This window comes from Piliocolobus tephrosceles, chromosome 1 (genome assembly GCF_002776525.5).
Source record: "Piliocolobus tephrosceles isolate RC106 chromosome 1, ASM277652v3, whole genome shotgun sequence".
Lineage (NCBI taxonomy): Eukaryota > Metazoa > Chordata > Mammalia > Primates > Cercopithecidae > Piliocolobus > Piliocolobus tephrosceles.
In genome coordinates this window covers 186251096-186270961 of record NC_045434.1, presented here as the reverse complement: position 1 = coordinate 186270961, position 19866 = coordinate 186251096, and the positions used below count along the sequence as shown (strand labels likewise).

Sequence of the window (19866 nt, the reverse complement as noted above, 5' to 3'; positions counted from 1 at the left end):
TCCTGCCTCAGCCTCCTGAGCAGCTGGGACTACAGGCATGTGCCACCACGCTTGGCTAATGTTTTTGTATTTTTGGTAGAGACTGGGTTTTGACATGTTGGCCAGGTTGGTCATGAACGCCTGACCTCAGGTCATCTGCCCACCTTCACCTCCCAAGGTGCTGGGATTACAGGCATGAGCTACCCCGCCTGGCCAAAAATTTTTCTATTATACTTTTTTTAAATATATTTTTTCTCTCTCTCTCTTTTTTCAGACAGGGTCTCTGTCATCCAGGCTGGAGTGCAGTGGTACAAACATGGCTCATTGCAGCCTTGATCTCCTGGGCTCAAGTGATCCTCCCATCTCAGCCTCCTGAGTAGTTCAGACTACAGGCATGCACCACCATGCCTGGTTAATTTTTTGTATTTTTGATGGAGACAGGATTTCACAATGTTGCCCAGGCTGGTCTCGAACTCCTGAGCTCAAGCAATCCGCCTGCGTCAGCCTTCCAAAGGGAAAGGAACAGCTCACTCATGCCTGTTTCCATGCAGAAGGAGGAGACCGCCTCGGGCCACGATCGCCTCTTGCCCTGAGGAGACTGTCCTGGTCCAGAGGTCCCTGTCCCTCGCGCAAGGACTGCAGAGAATGCTGTCGGGACTTCAGCCTCTTATGTTAGGGTTTCAACAAGTACCCAACTTGCTCCTTCTCTGGGATGTCTAATATTTGTGGTGCCCCATGCAGCATCACCTAGCCCCAAACTCAGAGAGACATCCACTCTTAACCCTCTTGGTTGCTGGGGCCTGGGATCCGCCAGGGATCCTGGCCAGTGAGGAGGAGAATGGAGAGGAGTCCACTTCCTCTGTCCACCGACTGTCTCAGTCACAGAAAATGGGTGCTCTCCAGGCACCCCCTCAGCCATCCTCCCCGCACTCCCCGTGGACTCCTCAGCAGTGCAGGAAGCCTTCGGGTCTGGCCAGGAGGACTGTCATTTAAGCTGCCAAACCCCCAGATGCTCTGCTGGTCTCCAGAATCAACATATTATATGAGTGCCTCACCCTCAAGCTAGGGAAGGGTTCCTCAACCTTAGCACTATTGACATTTTGCACCTGAGAATTCCTTATTGTGAGGATGGTCCTACGCAATGTAGGATGGTAAGTAGTATCCCTGGCTTCTACGCAGTAGCTGCCGTGTTTAGAGACACACCCGCTCACACACCGCCATGTGTCTCTAAACATGGCTAAATGTCTCCTGGGGGGCAAAATTACCCTTGGTTGAGAACCCCTGACGTAGGCTAATACCAAGCGCTGTCTCTTTTTAGTGAGCTCCCCACAGTCAATCCCGAAGACAATAGATTTCCAGTTCTAAAGTCTGCTCTCCCTTCCTCTACTGAAAACCCTCATGATCTTCAACAGCTCCCCATGCTCGTTTCCAAGCCATTTGGCATTCAAGTCCTCCTGCGTGGGCTGTCCCTGACCTATCTGTTCATTTTTAGCTGCCATTTCCGCCTCCACTATTCTTTTTGTTTGTTTGGCTGTTTGTTTGTTTTGTTGTGGCAGGGTCTTATTCTGTTGCCCAGGCTGGAGTGCAGTGGCACGATCTTGGCTCACTGCAATCTCTGCCTCCAAGGTTCAAGCGATTCTCTTGCCTCAGCCTCTGGAGTAGCTGGGATTACAGGCGCACACCACCACACCTGGCTAACTTTTGTATTTTAGGTAGAGACAGGGTTTCACCATGTTGGCCAGGCTGATCTCGAACTCCTGACTTCAAGCGATCCTCTCACCTTGGCCTCCCAAATTGCTGGGATTACAGTGTGAGCCACCACAGCCAGCCACTATTCTTGAACCGTAGGCAATGGTGGGTATCTCACTATTCCCATCCATCCATCCATCCATCCATCCATCCATCCATCCATCCATCTTCATCCCTGCAGTAATCTCAAGACAAGGGGTGGGAGGTAGGAGAAGAATCATCCCAGAGGGCTCTCCCCTTACGTGTTTCTGAATTGTGCTGTCTGTCCACTGCCTGGGTCAGGTCTGGCCTGTCAAGCTCTGGAAGAGGCAGACTGTGAGGCCTCTGACCTCACAAAGGACTGTCATGAACTCCAACATCCCCGCAGTCCCCGCACCCTGCAGATAAGATGACTGACACAAAGATGCGGGATCTGCTTCTCGTCCTTCCACTTTTACTCATCAACGCCTTTATCACCATTATACTTACTTACTGAGCACTTCCTAGATGCCAGGTTCTGTGCTCAGCACTTCATTTCCATTGCCTTATTTAATCTTTACAAAGACCCCAAGATACCTCATGGCACTATTATTTTTCTGATTTTGTAGGAAAGCAAATTAGATTTTAGAAAAGTTAAGTTACTAGCTCAAGGTTGCCGGGTCCAGTTGCTGCCCTTCTATCATCACCCTTTTTTAATGTTTTTGGGCCAGAGGGGACATTATTCCCTTCCCAGGCCTTCCCAAGAGTGTCCAAGCCCCCAGGTATGCACACATCCCAGGACAGGCTGCTCCCAGGTTGCCTGAGCTGGTGACCCTTTTGTTTTCCACTCTATCCCTCCAAATGGCCGCTTTCTGGAGCTGCTAAAAGGAAGGAGGCACTGGCGGGAAGGGGGGGCAAGGGGGACAGTATCTCACTGGGCCTAATCTCTGGACAATGAAGAACTAGAGAACTGACCTTCTAGAAGTCAGGACAAAGGGCAGGGCCAGGGTGGGCAGGGCCCAGCTGCCCCTCCTCCTCCCCACCAACCCAAGTCCCTGCAACAGCACCACCATCCATCCACCTTCCCAGCAAGCTCCCCATTCTGCCCCGGGCTGGGCCTGGCTTGGCTTGAAGCCCTCACCTCAGCTGGCACCAACAAGGGGGCTGGGAGTCCACTCTGGAGGGCTGGGAAGAGGGGCTACTTTAGGGAGTGGATTCTGGAGGGGGTCGCCACTCCCTCATCGACAGACCACGGGGAGAAAATCCTTCTGGGGTGATTGGCGGGGTCGTCTGGTGGGGGTGGGGGAGGTTCAGGGCTAGGACCACCCAGTTTGGAGCCGGGAGGGACCCAGCAGATTAGAGACCTGGGTAAGACAGCTGCGCAGGGCTGTAATTACCCCAGAGGAGCCGGGAAGACACAAGCCCAGGATGCCGGAGCAAGGGCGGCAGCAAGGCTCCAGGACCTCTCCCCAGCCCAGCCATCAGCAGGGGAGAGAAAGCGAAGCCCTTTCAGGGGCCTCCTTGTGACTCTCCTTCATGCCTCCCGACGTCCCCCGGGCCGCTTCGGTTTAGGTGGGTTTGAGAAAGAATTTGGACTTGAAGCTGCCCTCTCAGCCCCAGCGCCAGAGCCCCCAAACTCCAGGGTGGGAAAGGGGAGTCCCAGCCCTGCTCCCCCTCTCCGCCAGTCCCCGCGGCTGGTGAGTCACCCGAGCGCTCCCTACATAGTCCTCTGGCGCTGCGGCGCGTACCAAGGTGCGGACGCAGGGGGAGGCATCTGGCGCGGCGAACTCCTGGAGCCGTGGCGCCCGCTCGGCCGTGGCCGTGGAAGAGGCGCCCGGAGGCTGCGGGCCCGGGGCTCCGGGGCGGGGGCGGCGCGGACGGCGCGGGCGCGCCGGGCTGGGTCCCCGGGCGCTGCTGGGGCGGACTCCCCCGCGTCGAACTTGGTACGCGCCAGCGAGAGGCCAGGCCCAGCCCGGGCGGTACAATAGGGTTGGACCGAGGCCGGGACTGGGCCGGCGCCGGGCAGGGAACGGGATCGCGGCCGCAGCCGAGAGACCCTGGGCAACCGGCACCTCCGAGCCTCGCGAGCCACCTGCCTCGACCTTCCCCGGAGCGCCCCCGCCTCCGAGTTGCTGCTTGCCGGGCCGGGCGTGATGCGCCGCGGGACCCCTGTCCTGGCCGCTGGCCGCCGTCGCCGCCGCCGCTGAGACCCCAGACCCCCAGTGACGCCGCAGCCATGGAGAGCGGCCCGCGTGCGGAGCTGGGGGCGGGCGCACCCCCAGGTATGCCGGGAGCCAGGCGGAGGCGAGATGGGGGTAGATGGAGGGGCTGCGGGGCGGCCGAGGATGAGGCCGGCCGGCTGGGCGGGGACCCCTCTGCCGCCGCGCCCTCTGACCACTTGGAAGTTTAAAAATAAAGGCTGCGGCGGCGGCGGCTCCCGATGCATCCTCTGACAGCTGCCCCCTCCCCCACCCCGGGTGCCGGACGCATCGGGCGTCGGGAACCGCGGGGACCCAGCGCGGGAGTTGCTGGGGTGACCCTTCTGCCCCAGCTTAGTGCCTCAGCTTCCCCGCCCCCACATCCCTTCCCGATCCACCCCGGGCCCTGAAGATCCTCTTCTACCGAGCTAGGGCTTCCGTCCCCTTCCCCATCCCCCGTGGCACATGTGACCCCAGCCTGAGTGTGTCGGGGGTCCAGATTCTCAGGCCTGGGCCCTGCATACCGACGCCTCGGCCTTAGTGCCCGTACCCTCAGGCCCTGGCCCAGACCTCGCCCCCACCCCATCCGTCCAGCTGCCGCGCAAAGGGCCTGTTGCTGCTGCGGGCCGGCGGGGAGGGGAAAGCAGGGAGGGGAGGGGAGAGGGAGGTCTCTAGCCGCGGCTGCCAAGTAACCCGCCGGATAAAGGCGAGGGGGAGGGGGAGGCGGCATTGTTTGGGGCGAGGGCGGGAGCTGGGGAGTGGGCCGCCTCCCCTGCAGCCAGGCCCACTCTGGAGCCCACCCAGCCCGATTCGGGGAGGAGGGGGACAGAAGTAAATCTGCTTCTCCTGCCTGCCCTCCTTCCCGGCCTCTCTGGGCCGGAATCTCTCACTAGAGAATGAGGTAAAGGCTCCAAGCCGGCACTCCCTGGACCTGCCACATCATTCCCCAGCCTGAGGCTTTGATACCTCCCCGCTTACTCTCTTTTTCTCTTTCTACCCACACCTCAGACCACCAAAGCTCCCCCCGCGCCGCTCACCCCACCAACCACCAGTGCTCAGGACTTCTGCAAATCCCATTCGGATCTGGGAGCAGCTGATGAGGGGGTGGGGACAGGTTTCTGCTTGGGCTTGGTTTTGGAAGGAGGCGATTTCTCTTTCTTCCTGGAAGGGGAGGGAAGAACATGATTACTGAGGACCCAAGTTCTGTTCCCATTGACTCAGGGGGGAGGTGGCTCCATCCCCACACCCCCATGGAGTCCTGAGCCTAATCCTGTCACCTCCCTGCCCCTTGGGGTGTGGGCCCAGGATGAAACAGTGTGTGGGTGCGGAGAGAGCCCAGGATAAGGTAGGGCTGATGGGCTGTGGATGGGCTCCTCCCCATGCCAGCAAGGATGCTTCTAGGGGACTGTCTGGGTGTGGAATCTGGGAGAATACTGAGGGGAGGCTACCATCAGACTGGTGGGTTTCAGGAGGCTTGTAGGCTGGGCTGGAAACAAGGGTGGCTGGGTCTGTCCCGGTGTGGCTGACCTGAGAGGGGACACCCAGGGAGGCCCAGCCTGAGTCCAGCCTCAGCTTACTGGCCCTCTGCACCTGAGGGCCTCTGGCACTGGTGTATAGTTGGGGGCCCGAATGGGGGTGGTGACTGGGATACAGAGAGCCTGAGCTGTGGCTACTTTATAATTAGGATACTTGGGTAGGATGCCTAGACTGAATATGAGAGCAGGGGTGAGATGCTTGGCTCTCCTAGGGGCAGCCGGGAGGCTGGGCTGGGGGGGAGGCTGGGTCAGGGGCCGGTGGGGCTACTGCATATAGGCTTCCTGCATTGGGAGGACTCCTATACACAGGGATCTAGATGGAGTCACATGAGAACCTGGATCAGGATAGTGGCGGTTCCCCACACAGAATAGTCAAAGGTGACAGGAGTCCTCTATGGGGCTTTGTGGGAGTAAATGTGCTCACAGCATGTGCCCTGTGATAGTCTGAGGCATGGGCCTGACACTCCGAGAGCATGTGACACGATCCCTGCTCCCTTTGAGTTCCTTTTTACACTTGGACACTGAGCGGTAACAGAGGGTGGCATGGAGTAGAGGACAAGTGTGGGGCCCACTTTCAGGTCAGAAAACCTGGGTGGAAATCCCAGTTAGCCACGTACCGGCTACTGGACTGGAGCAAGTGACTTACTTCCTGGAGCCACAGTTTCTGCCCCTGGAAAATAGGGGCAGGATTGTCAACCTTGTGGGGTTAATGTGAGGGTTAGAGATGATGTAACTCAAGGAATCTGGCACGCAGACACCAGACACCTGCAATAAAGTGTTATTACCATTATTGTGGTTATGCTCCGGCAACCGGTGCCAGCAGGGAGGTATGAAATATAGAGGAGGGTGGGAGCAGGAATTGGGAGTCAATTTGTTTAAGAGCGTAGATTCTGGAATCAAACAGTTTAAGTCTCCACTTTGTAACGTACCTCTGTGTGATCTCAGTAAGTTGCTTAACCTAAGTCCTAAGTTTGCCCATCTGTAAAATGAGAATAATGCTAGAAATTATCCCATAGAGACATTGGCATCATTAAATTAGATGAACACAGAAAAACTTAGACTAGGTCCTGGCACATAGTTAGTGCTCAATAAGTGCTAGCTATTTGTTTTTTATGTATTTATTTATTTATTTTGAGACAGAGTCTTGCTCTTGTCGCCCAGGCTGGAGTGCAGTGGCACGATCTCGGCTCTCTGCAACCTCCGCCTCCCGGGTTCACGCCATTCTCCTGCCTCAGCCTCCCGAGTAGCTTGGGACTACAGGCGCCCACCACCTCACCCGGCTAGTTTTTTGTATTTTTTAGTAGAGACAGGGTTTCACCGTGTTAGCCAGGATGGTCTCGATCTCCTGACCTCGTGATCCGCCCGTCTCAGCCTCCCAAAGTGCTGGGATTACAGGCTTGAGCCACCGCGCCCGGCCAGTCAATTTTTGTATTTTTACTAGAGATGGGGTTTCGCCATGTTGGCCAGGCTGGTCTCTAACTCCTGACCTCGTGATCTTCCCGCCTTGACCTCCCAAAGTGTGGGGATTACAGGCACGAGCCACCATGCCCAGCCTAGCTATTTGTTTTTTGTTGTTATTTTTAATTCCTTCAGAAGCCTGAGATGTGATTGATTAGAATTATAGAAGGTAAGTATAGGACAAGAAGGCAGGGGAGAGGGGAGTTCTAGGCAGACATGAGCTAGGGTGTATCCAGGGATCAGAGGGGCCCCATACCTGAAGTGGGACACTGGGAATAGGAGAGAAGACCCAAGAAACAGGTGCAACCGGCTATCTAGCACACCCATGCTGATGCCCCACCATATGCCAGCTCCGTGCAGTCTATGTGGATGACAGAGAAGTGAATCAGATGGAGTTTTGACCCTTGCGGGGGTCTTAACCTGGCCAGGGAGGCAGATGTGTTCACTGCAGGGAAACCAGGTATAATGGTGATAGTGTGCAGTGGGCTGTGCTTGTGGAAGGCTTCATGGAGGAGGCAGCATTTGAGGTGGATTTGAAAGGACGAATAGACATTGGTAAGACTGGCACAGGGGGCTTTGGCCATACATCCAGCAGCCAGCTGGCTGGCACCTCCCAATGACAGCTTCCTAGTCCCTTCTTGGGCTGGTGGGCCCAATAATGAGGCCTCTAATGAGCCCCTAATGTGCAGTCATGCATATGCAAATGAGGTGGAAAGGACAGTAGGCCAACTCAGGTCTCCTTTCCCAACAGGCTAGTGGGCAAGGGCTGAGGGAAGGGACTGAAAGCTGGGTCCAGACTAGAATGGCCATACTTGAGGGCCATCAGGTCAGGTCTCACGTCTGACCCAGGCTGGAAGTTAGGCCACAGGCAGCTAGGACCCACATGTCCTTAGGTCCCTGCTGGGCCTTGGGGCTAGTAAGGGAGCCAACTAGCCAGGCCCAGATAATGCAGCTTTGTTGGCTGCTGGTAGCTCTGCCTGGCACCCAGGGGCACAGCCTTCAGTGTTTCCTCCACCACTTCTCAGCTGCAGCTCTGCCCTGAGGGGAGCAGAGAGCCTGGGAGGGTGTGGGGAACATGGTATTGCTGCCCTTACTAGCACTCCTCAGCAGTTGTAAGAGATGATGTGAGCCAGGTAGAGACTCCCCGGTGAACCAATTTATTTCCCATTAATTATCTCTGACTTATTATCTCCTACTCATTAAGGGCCTTCTCTGTGCCAGGCACAATGCTCAGCATGTCACGGGCATTGTCTCATTTGTTCCTTACCACAGTCCCATGAGTAGGGACTAGCATTATCCCCATTTTACAGATGAGACTCAGGAAGATGAAGTCACTTGCCTAAAGTCACACAGCTAGCAACTGGCAGAGGCAGGATTTTTTTTTTTTTTTTTTTGAGACGGAGTCTTGCTCTGTCCCCCGGGCTAGAGTGCAGTGGCCGGATCTCAGCTCACTGCAAGCTCCACCTCCCGGGTTTACTCCATTCTCCTGCCTCAGCCTCCAGAGTAGCTGGGACTACAGGCGCCCGCCACCTCGCCCGGCTAGTTTTTTTGTATTTTTAGTAGAGACGGGGTTTCACCGTGTTAGCCAGGATGGTCTCGATCTCCTGACCTCGTGATCCGCCCGTCTCGGCCTCCCAAAGTGCTGGGATTACAGGCTTGAGCCACCGCGCCCAGCCCAGAGGCAGGATTTGAACTCAAATCTGTCTGACTCTGAAGTCTGTGCCTCAAACCTCTAAGGTGAATTATGACTAAGCCAGCCAGTGACAAGGTCTGGCCTGCTTCCCTCCCATGACTGGCCTGTGTGGGCATCTTGATCTTGGGGACCCCATAATCTTTTCTCCGGCAGGCAGAGGTAGCCCCAGCAGAACCCTGGGTCCTCTGGGAAGCCTGCCAGGTTGAAGCCTAAGCAGTTGAACCAGGAGGAAGGCCCTGGACCCAGGTAGTGGTAATAGTCCAGCTGAGGGGCATCTCCAGGCCTTGGCCTGAGGTTGGGCCTCTGTCTTCAGCGCCTGGGCAGCCCTGCTGGGGCTGAGGGAGGGATGTGGTGGGGCCCAGGCTGCGGGATGGGGTCATTTCCTGCCGCCTAAAATAACAGGAAGTGGGTGCTCCTGATTGGAGGCTGGGAACAATGGCCGCCAGCCGGGCCAGAGAGCGCCTTCAGATCTGTAGTCTCAGTTGGGTTCCCGACTTTATCACCCACAGAAGCCGGTGGCCTGGTCCCAGTGCCCCACTGCCCAACTGCTGGAGCAGGCTGACCCCCGCCAGGGCACTCCCTCTTGGAACCGGCTTAGCTCTGTCCAAGCCAGGGATAATGCTGCCCCTAAGGGTACCTCCTCTCCCGATCCCACAATTAGGCTTTCCCCAGAGTTTGTCCTTTCTACCGACCTCCTATTCTCCCAGCCCAGATCTCTCCAGGAGAGGAAACCCAGGAGGCTGTCCCCACTGGGATGCAGGCGGGGTAAAGATAGTCACACTGATCAGGTCCAAACCCCAGCTTTGCTACTCACTAGCTGTGGAGCTTAAGCAAGTGTCTTAATCTCTGAATCTGTTTCCTCGTTTGTAAAATGGGGTAATAATATCTACCTCATAAGATTGTGGCAAAGATTAAATGAACTAATGAGTTTAACGTATTTAGCTGTGCCTAACAAAAGCATTAGCTGCATTAGCTGTTACTCTTGTTAATTGGACTTTCTCTGGGCCTAGGGAAATAATTTGCTCAGAAGGAACAGAAGTGACCTGGATGACGCGGTATACATATTCCGGGGACTTTGTTTCTGTGTGCTGAGGCTTTGTCTGTGCCTTAGAGGAGGTACCTGGCCCTGTACTTGTGTAGGTATGTCTGTGTGTCTCAGATATGTGTAGAGTTTTTTGTTTGTTGTTGTTGTTGTTTGGTTTTTTGTTTTTTTGTTTTTGAGATGGAGTCTCACTCTGTCGCCCAGGCTGGGGTACAGTGCTGCATGATCTCAGCTTACTGCAAGCTCCGCCTCCCGGGTTCACGCCATTCTCCTGCCTCAGCCTCCCGAGTAGCTGGGACTACAGGCACCCACCACCACACCTGGCTAATTTTTTGTATTTTTAGTAGAGACGGGGTTTCACCATGTTAGCCAGGATGGTCTTGATCTCCTGACCTCGTGATCCGTCTGCCTGGGCCTCCCAAAGTGCTGGGATTACAGGCGTGAGCCACCGCGCCCGGCCTGATATATGTAGTTTTGAATCCCAGTAAATCTGTTTCCTCTGCGTGTGTGTGTATGTATGTGTGTGTGAGTGTGTGTGTGTGTGTGAGAGAGAGAGAGAGAGAGAGAGAAAAGAATGTGTCTTGTCTCTTGCCATTGTGCAGGCCCTGTTTACATTGTCTGGTGTCTGTCTCTGTTGTGTGCACATGTCTGTCTCCCCGTGTGTCTCTGCCCTTTGCCTGCCTCTCTGTCTTCACCTGCTCTAGTGTTGTCACCTAGGAATCTGTGAGGGCCAGGAGGGCTCTTGCTAGAGGTGCTGATCTCTGTTCTGTCTTCTCTCGGCCTCATGCCTCTGCCTCTCCCATGCTTCCTGCCTGAGGTGCTGTCTGTGCACCCCCCACCCCACAACCAGCCCTCACCCAGGCACTCCCTTGCGCTGCCCTTGGAGGTGGGCTGTTCTCCCCCACCTCACTTCCCACCTCCTGGGAGCCAGCCTGGGCAGGAGCCTGCCTTCCCTACATTCCTGTGCTCTGAGCTCAGTGCCTGCTTGCCCCACCTGCACCCTTGACTTTTGTGGGGGAAGTCTCCCTGGGGGAACCACGGAATCACTTCCTTCTTCAGAGAACACGCAGGAGCTTCAGGGCGGGGTGATGTGACCGCCCACCAGAAATAGCATGACATAAGGGTTTTGAGGGTTTTGTCATCAGACAACTCTGGATTCAAATCCTACCTCTGACACTGACATGCACAATCCACTTAATCTGTCTGAGTAAGTTATCTCACCTGTGAAATGGGGGCCATCAGAGAACTATCCTTTTAGGATTGTCATCAGAATCACATGAGATAAGGGAAAGTGCTTGGTTTATGTTAGAGCTTCAGTAAATTAGTTTGGGCCTGGAAAATGGCTGGGGACATGCAGGCTCTGAGATGAAAATGACATTTAGTGTTTAGAGAGACTAAACTTTGGAGCAGCTTGAGGGTCTAAATACACACTAGCTAGGTAGCTTTCTACAGTACCCCCACCCACACATCTACATGCCCAGCCACCCACCCACCCATCGGACATTCATTAAACAGACACAGAACTCCCACTCTGTGCCGGACAGGTCCTGTATAAGACTCCGGGGGCTGCAAAAGGGACTAAGACTGCGTTTCTTCTCTTGATAAGCTCTCACACTGATGGGGCAGGGGGTGGCAGGCAAACAGAACAGCTAAACTGAGTTTTCAGTGTTGTGAGAGGAATATTTGGCCCAGCAAGAGTTGTTGGGGTGGGAGGAGGGAGAGACAAAAGAAAAGGACTGCCAGCTCCCAGAGGGTGGAGATGGGGTGTTAGTATTCGGAGACATGTGACAGTCTCTCTGAGGGACTTGGCCTTGATCTTTCTGCAGACCCCAGGCACAGCCCTTCTTGGGGCTCTTAAGAAGACAGGACTTTTTGACCCTACAATGCAACCCACCACTGCACCTTTGCCCTGCTAATGCTCTTTGCGCCAAGAAATAAATACAAATTATTTGTGTCTTATCTCGTTCTTAACAAATACTTCTGGTAGATATTAGTGTAGCAAAATAAAATCGACAGTGGCAAAACCTCACAATCTGGCATAGACCAAAAATAAGATAAAATTAAGTAGCCGAAGGATCATATTTGATGGTTAAAAACGAGAATGATCATATATAGATTAACCGTACTGTATAGATAACTAACCAAGGAGTTAATTGGCTTAATGTGATTTGCTCCACATAACACTGTCCCAATGACATTTCATCAGGGTTGGCATAATTGTGAAGAAAATATTTGTATTCAGGGTCAACAGTGTGCCAGGTCACAAGAGGAGTTCCAAACTTCTTGTTTGCCTCTTGAGAGGTTTTTCTTGTTGAGCTGCTGGAGTAAACACTCATTATTATTTTTATTAACTTCTACCTGTGTGGCTTAGTCCAGGAAGCTGTCCAAACTCTATTGAGATGGAGTTGTTTTGCTTCTCTTCAAATGTTTATCTTTTTGCAGTAAGTTGCCACATAGATCTATACTTTTTTTTTTTTTTTTTTTTTGAGACAGGGTCTGATTCTGTCACCCAGGCTGGAGTGCAGTGGTGCAATCTCAGATCACTGCGGCCTCCACCTCTGGGTTCAAGGGATCCTTCTCTCAGCCTCCCAAGTAGCTGGGACCACAGGCGTGCACAACCACGTCCAGCTAATTTTTGTATTTTTAGCAGACATGGGGTTTTGCCATTTGCCCAGACTGCCTCTGAACTCCTGGGCTCAAACAATCTGCTCGCCTTGGCCTCCCAAAGTGCTGGGATTACAGGCATGAGCTGCTGCACCCAGCCCGGATCTACTCTTTATTAGAGTAAAAATCTTCTATATGCACTTACTTTAGGCTAGGGCAGCCTCATAGTATAGCACTTTATTTGTGCTGTACTGTATATTCAACTATTTTATGACTGTCTCCATGTACTTGGCACTGTGGTAGCTGCTGGCAATGAGGCAGTGAGCAAAGTAGAGATGGCCAGCTCTTGTGGGTCTCCCTCACCTTCTAGGAGGAGGCTGACAATAAGGAAAAAAACATGCAAAGAAGTTTAAAATCATAACAGTGACAGTGTTCCAGAGGTACCTGAGGCCATGGCTATATACAACAAGGGAATTTATCCTAATCAGAGAAGCCAAGGAAAGCTTCCATGAGTAAGTGATGACTGAACTAACATGAAGGGCAAATAGGAGTTAGCTAAGAAAAGAGGGAGAGTATGTGCAAAGGCCCTGTGGCAGGAGGGGGTGTGGATGGTCATCAGCATTAAAGGAAGGTCAGTGTGGATGGAGTTCAGAGAGCAAGCGGGCAGCAGGGTAGGAGATCCAAGAAGTAGGGGGAGGGAGTCAGGGACTTCAGACTATATTGGACTAGTAGGGTGAGTTCAAGAAGAGGAAGCCACTAGCAAGTTTCAAGTGGCAAAGAGTACCATGATCAGATTTGTATTTGCTGTGGCTGCTCAGTGGAGCAGAGAGTGGGAATGGGTACAGGCGAGCAGTGAGAGGACTTTGTAGTCATCCAGGTGAGAGCGATGATGGTGGTGATGGTATCTGCCTGGGTAGAGTTCATTCATTTCTTCCTTCAGCAGATGGTTGTGGAGCACCTATGTGCCAGGCTCTGTTGGCCCTAGAGATAGACCAGCTAACAAAATAGGCAAAAATCTGTGCCCTCATAGAGATTATATTGTAGCAGTGGGAGACTGTTAAAATGGTGTTAATGCCTATGGAGAAAAAGAAGACTTGGAAAGAAAAATCTACAGTTGGAGCTGGGAGGGAGACTTCAACTGCAGTTTGTAGTTCTATTTAATTTTTTTTCTTTTTCTGAGACAGCATCTTACTCTGTTGCCCAAGCTGGAGTACAGTGGTACAATCATCGCTTACTGTAGCCTCAAACTCCTTGGCTCAGGGTATCCTCCTGCCTTAGCCTCCCGAGTAGCTGAGACTACAGGTGTGCACCACCATGCCCAGCTGTTTTTTACTTTTTCGTTGAGATAGGGTCTCGCTGTGTTGCCTAGGCTGTTCTCAAGCTCCTGGCCTTAAGTGATCCTCCCACCTTGGCCTCCCAAATTGCTAGGATTACAGGTGTGAGCCACCTTGCCTGGCCTTTATTTAATTTTATTTAAAATTTTTCTTTTTTTCTTTCTTTCTTTTTTTTTTTTTAGAGACAGGGTTTTGCTTTGTCACCCAGGCTGGAGTACAGCACCATGATCATAGTTCACTGTAACCTCAATCTCTATTTCAACATGTCATGACGCCTGGGAAATTAAAAACATTTTTTTAGAGATAGAATCTCACTATGTTGTCCAGGCTGATCTCAAACTCCTGGCCTTAAGGGATCCTCCTGTCTCGGTCTCCCAAAGTGTCGGGATTACAGGCATAAGCCACCACACCAGGCCTGCAGTTTGTAGCTTTTTTTTTTTTTAAGACAGAGTCTCACTCTGTCGCCCAGGCTGGAGTGTAGTGGCAGGATCTCAGCTCACCTCCGCCTCTTGGGTTCAAGTGATTCTCCAGCCTCAGCCTCCCAAGTAGCTGGGATTATAGGCACATGCTACCATACCCAGCTAACTTTTGTATTTTTTAGTAGAGACAGGGTTTTGCCATGTTTACCAGGCTGGTTTCGAACTCCTGACCTCAGGTAATCCACCTGTCTTGGCCTCCCAAGGTGCTGGGATTACAGACATGAGCCACTGCACCCAGCCCAGTTTGTAGTTTTAAATAGGGGCTAAGGGAAGACTCCATTTAAAAGTGACATCAGGCCGGGTGCGATGGCTCAAGCCTGTAATCCCAGCACTTTGGGAGGCTGAGACGGGCAGCTCACGAGGTCAGGAGATCGAGACCATCCTGGCTAACATGGCGAAACCCCGTCTCTACTAAAAAATACAAAAAACTAGCCGGGCGAGGTGGCGGGCACCTGTAGTCCCAGCTACTCGGGAGGCTGAGGAAGGAGAATGGCGTAAACCCGGGAGGCAAAGCTTGCAGTGAGCTGAGATCCGGCCACTGAACTCCAGCCTGGGTGACAGAGCAAGACTCCGTCTCAAAAAAGAAAAAAAAAAAAAACAAAGTGACATCAAAGTAAAGACCTGAAGGAGGGGAGGGAATGAGGCACACAGAATCTGGGGGCAGATAATTCAAGGCAGAGAAACAGCCACTGAGGAAATACTGTTTCCTCAGTGTAAAGCCCTGAGGCAGAAACCTCCCCAACACCCTTAAGGGACAGTGACTGAAAACTTGAGCAGGGGGAGAAGAGAAGAGAAAGTCAAAGAGGTCAGGATCGGCTGGGTGCGGTGGCTCAAGCCTGTAATCCCAGCACTTTGGGAGGCCGAGACGGGCAGATCACAAGGTCAGGAGATCGAGACCATCCTGGCTAACACGGTGAAACCCCGTCTCTACTAAAAAAATACAAAAAACTAGCCGGGCAAGGTGGCAGGCGCCTGTAGTCCCAGCTACTCGGGAGGCTGAGGCAGGAGAATGGCGTAAACCCGGGAGGCGGAGCTTGCAGCGAGCTGAGATCTGGCCACTGCACTCCAGCCTGGGGCACAGAGCGAGACTCCGTCTCAAAAAAAAAAAAAAAAAAAAAAAAAAAGAGGTCAGGATCCTGGGGAGTCCTTGATAGGCTATCGTGATGACTTTGGCTTTTTCTTCCCCTCAGACGAGGAGTCTTCGCAGGATTTTGTCAGAGGAGTGATGTGATCTGCCTTTTTAAATTTTTTTTTTTGAGACGGAGTCTTGCTGTGTTGCCCAGGCTGGAGTGCAGTGACACAATCTCGGCTCACTGCAAGCTCCACCTCCTGGGTTCAAGCAGTTCTCCTGCCCAGCCTCTCAAGTAGCTGGGACTACAGGCGCCCGCCACCACGCCCAGCTAATTTTTTGTATATTTAGTAGAGTTGGGGTTTCACCGTGTTGGCCAGGATGGTCTCTGTCTCCTGACCTCATGATCTGCCTGCCTCAGCCTCCCAAAGTTCGGGGATTACAGGCATGAGCCACTGCGCCCAGCTAATCTGACTTACTTTTAAACAGAATCATTCTGGCTACTGTGTTGAGAAAAGACCCAGGGGAAACAAAGACTGGAGCAGGGAATCTTTTATCAGAGCTGATAGTAGCTCTGACCCAAGTGATAGAAGTGGAGATAGTGAGAAGTGATTAGATTTGAGATCTGTTTTGAAGATAAAGGCAGAAGGATTTGCTGAGAGATGAGACATGGGGTGTGATGTAGTTGCCATTAACTGAGATGGGGAAAATGGGGAGAAGTAGACTTTTGGGGGAAGATCAGGAGCTCCGTTTGGGATGTGTTAAATTGGGGGCATCTGTGAGACACCCAGGGGTGTCAAGCAGGGAGTTGCAGGAGTGAAACTAGACCTCAAGGGAGAGGCCTGGGCTAGAGACACAAATTTGGTTGTCATCAGCAGTGATGGTATTTAAATCTGTGAGTCTGGATGAGGTCACCAAGGGAGTGTGTGTGGACAGAAATGAGGTCCTCCACTCAGCCTTAGGGCACTCCAGTGCTGAGAGGTTGGGAAGTTCAGGCAGGATCAGCACAGATGACTGAGAAGTGACAGTCAGCAAGGTAGAAGGAAAACTAAGAGAATGTGCTGTCTTCAAAGCCAGGTGAAGACAGTGTTTCAAGGAGCAGTCAGAAATCAACTGTGGCAGATGCAGCTGTATAGTGGCCAAGGAAGATGAGGGCTGGAAAACTGCCTGTTGGATTTAGCAGCATGGAGGTCCTTGAGAAGTGCAGTGTTGCAGAGCAGTGTGGGTAAGGCCTGGCCGAAGCATTTCCTCCTGGCAGAGATGGCGAGACGTGGATATATTCTTCAGGACAGGTGCTGCTTACCAAGCCCCTGCCAGGTGCCACCAATGATGTACCCATCTATACCAACTCCCCATGTGTACCAACAGCTCCATGAGAGAACTGGGGTTACACAGGCTCAGGGCTTGCCCAAGGTTCACCTGGAGCCGAGGTCCTCAGTCAGGCCTGTCCGACTCTGAAGCCTATGACCTTTCTGCTCCACTGCATCTGATGCCTGGGTGCAGGTTCTTCCAAACCTCACTCCTCTACCTCCTCCCAACCTCCCTTCACATGGCGAGTCGGGACCTAGCTGGGGACTCACTGACTGTCTTGCCTGGTGGGTGTGATTTGCCTAGGTGTAGACAAACACTCGCCTACCAGTTTTCCTTGCAACACCTGCAGCACCCACAGGTGCTTGGAGAATGGCAATAAACAGGCCTCACCCTCAACCTTCAAGCTTCATACTTACTCACCCAGGCTTTAGCTTCAAACAGTCCTGAGTTCAAATCCCAATTCTGGGCCGGGTGCGGTGGCTCACACCTGCAATCCCAGCACTTTGTGAGGCTGAGATGGGCGGATCACGAGGTCAAGAGAGGGAGACCAGACTGGCCAACATGGTGAAACCCCATCTCTACTAAAAATACAAAAATTAGCTGGGTGTGGTGGTGCATGCCTGTTGTCCCAGCTACTCTGGAGGCTGAGGCAAAAGAATTACTTGAACCTGGGAGGCGGAGGTTGCAGTGAGCTGAGATCGCGCCACTGAACTCCAGACTGGCAACAGAGTGAGACTCCATCTAAAAAAAAAAAAAAAAATCCCAACTCTGCCACATACTAGTTGTATGACTCTGTGCGGACCAATTAGCTGGTTGGGCCTTGGTTGCCTCACTTGTATAATGGGAATAAGAGTCTCTGCCTCTCAGAGTTGTGAGGACACAGGATGCATCACTGTTAGTGAGTAGTAAGCACTCACTAGAATGAGTAACTGGTTTTGTTGACTATTGGAATTGGTAAAGGAGTTTGCAGCTGGCTGGGAAATAGATTAGCAGTGACCAGGCAGCCATCTCCTGCTGGTATGGGAAGAGATGGGTATCTTGTCATGGAGCCTAGGAGTTGGTGGAGTTGGAGGGGTAACGGGGGAGATAGGGCCTCAGCTGGGGCTCTTGCCTGGAGCCCAGAAAGCTGGGTGGGAAGGAATGAGGGAAAAATAGTGTGAGCCTCAGATAATTTATTGCGTAACACCTATTCCCTCATCCTGTCAGTGAGGATTAAAACTAATAACGTATAAGGCCAGGCGCAGGGGCTCACACCTATAATCCCAGCACTTTGGGAGGCTAAGGTGGGCGGATCACTTGAGGCCAGGAGTTCAAGACCAGCCTGGCCAACATGGCACAAACCCATCTCTACTAAAAATACAAAAATTAGCCAGGTATGGTGGTTCATGCCTGTAATCCCAGCTACTCGGGAGGCTGAGGCACAAGAATTCCTTGAGCCTGGGAGGCAGAAGTTGCAGTGGGCCAAGATCACACCATTGCACGCCAACCTGGGCAACAGAGTGAGACTTTGACTCAAAAAAAAAAAGAACTAATGTGTATAAAAATTATGAGGCTGGGCATGGTGGATCACGCCTGTAATCCCAGCACTTTGGGAGGTCGAGGCGGGCAGATCACCTGAGGTCGGGAGTTCGAGACCAGCCTGGCCAACATGGTGAAGCCCCATCTCTACTAAAAATACAAAAATTAGCTGGGCATGGTGGCAGGCACCTGTAATCCCAGCTACTTGGGAGGCTGAGGCAGGATAATCACTTGAACTTGGAAGGCAGAGGTAGCAGTGAGCCAAGATCATGCCACTGCACTCCAGCCTGAGCAACAGAGCGGGGTTCCGTCTTGAAAAAAAAAAAAAAAAGGCCAGGTGCGGTGGCTCACGCCTGTAATCCCAGAACTTTGGGAGGCTGAGCCGGGCAGATCACGAGGCCAGGAGATCGAGACCATCCTGGCTAACCAGGTGAAATGCTATCTCTACTAAAAATACAAAAAATTAGCCAGGCGTGGTGGCGGGTGCCTGTAGTCCCAGCTACTTGGGAGGCTGAGGCAGGAGAATGGCATGAACCCCGGAGGCGGAGCTTGCAGTGAGCCAAGATTGCGCCACTGCACTCTAGCCTGGGCGACAGAGTGAGACTCCGTCTCGAAAAAAAAAAAGAAAAGAAAAGAATGAAAAACGTTTCCTTAGATGAAGCTTCGCACAGATGCTGGCCCTGCTTCCTAAGCCCAAGTTGGTAGCTGTGTTCCCATTGATCTCCTCAGTGCCTGGATGGTAGCAGCAGATGGCACCAGGACTCAATATATAGAAACTTATGTTTGGGAGACCAGGAGGCTTCATCAGACCAACAGGGAGTGCTGTTTGCTGGCATGTGGCTAGTGCCAGACACTTTGTTGACATTCCCTACTAGCTTGGCTTATTATCCCTGTTTTACAGATATCAAAACTGAGGCTGAGCCAGGCATGGTGGTAGGTACCTGTAATCCCAGCTACTTGGGAGACTGAGGCAAAAGGATGTCTTGAACTCAGGAGTTCGAATCCAGCCTGGGCAACATAGCAAGACCCTATCTCTTAAAAAGTAAAAATTGGCCAGGCACAGTGGCTCACGCCTGTAATCCTAGCACATTGGGAGGCCGAGGCGGGCAGATCATGAGGTCAGGAGATCGAGACCATTCTGGCTAACACGGTGAAACCCCGTCTCTACTAAAAATACAAAAAATTAGCCGGGCATTGTGGCAGGCGCCTGTAGTCTCAGCTACTCCGGAGGCTGAGGCAGGAGAATGGCGTGAACCTGGGAGGCGGAGCGTGCAGTGAGCCAAGATCATATCACTGCACTCCAGCAATAAAAATAAATAAAAATTAAGAAAAAGGGACTTAAGCCGGGCGCGGTGGCTCAAGCCTGTAATCCCAGCACTTTGGGAGGCTGAGACGGGGGGATCACGAGGTCAGGAGATCGAGACCATCCTGGCTAACACAGTGAAACCCCATCTCTACTAAAAAAATACAAAAAACTAGCCGGGCGAGGTGGCGGGCGCCTGTAGTCCCAGCTACTCCGGAGGCTGAGGCAGGAGAATGGCGTAAACCCGGGAGGCGGAGCTTGCAGTGAGCTGAGATCCGGCTACTGTCCCCCTTTCTGAGTTATAGTTTGTTTCTGGGCCTGGAGAAAAAAAAAAAAAAAAAAAAAAAAAGACAAGGTCCACCATGTTACCCAAGCTGGTCTGAACTCCTGGGCTCAAGCGATCTTCCTGCCTCTGCCTCTGAAAATGCTAGGATTACTGGTGTGAGCCACCATGCCTGGCTCTTGTGCTAATTTAAAATTTACAAGTATTATTAAAATTCAATCATGGGCCAGGCGAGGTCGCTCATGCCTGTAATCCCAGCACTTTGGGAGGCCGAGGCAGGCAGATTGCTTGAGGTCAGGAGTTCATGACTAGCCTGGCCAAGATGGTGAAACCCCGTCTCCACTAAAAATACA

At 52.6% G+C, this 19866-nt stretch overlaps 1 protein-coding gene across 7 annotated transcripts in view; it reads left to right on the top strand.

The window, feature by feature from the left end:
* Nucleotides 1-3415: 3415 nt before the first annotated feature.
* Nucleotides 3416-19866, top strand: part of MAP7D1 (MAP7 domain containing 1) — a 32476-nt gene continuing 16025 nt past the window's right edge. For all 7 annotated transcript variants that reach the window (XM_023232212.2, XM_023232211.2, XM_023232210.2 and 4 more), the window contains exon 1: nucleotides 3416-3968. In XM_023232212.2, the coding sequence (XP_023087980.1) occupies nucleotides 3923-3968 (46 nt within the window). In that variant the 5' untranslated portion in view covers nucleotides 3416-3922. The remainder of the gene's footprint in view (nucleotides 3969-19866) is intronic.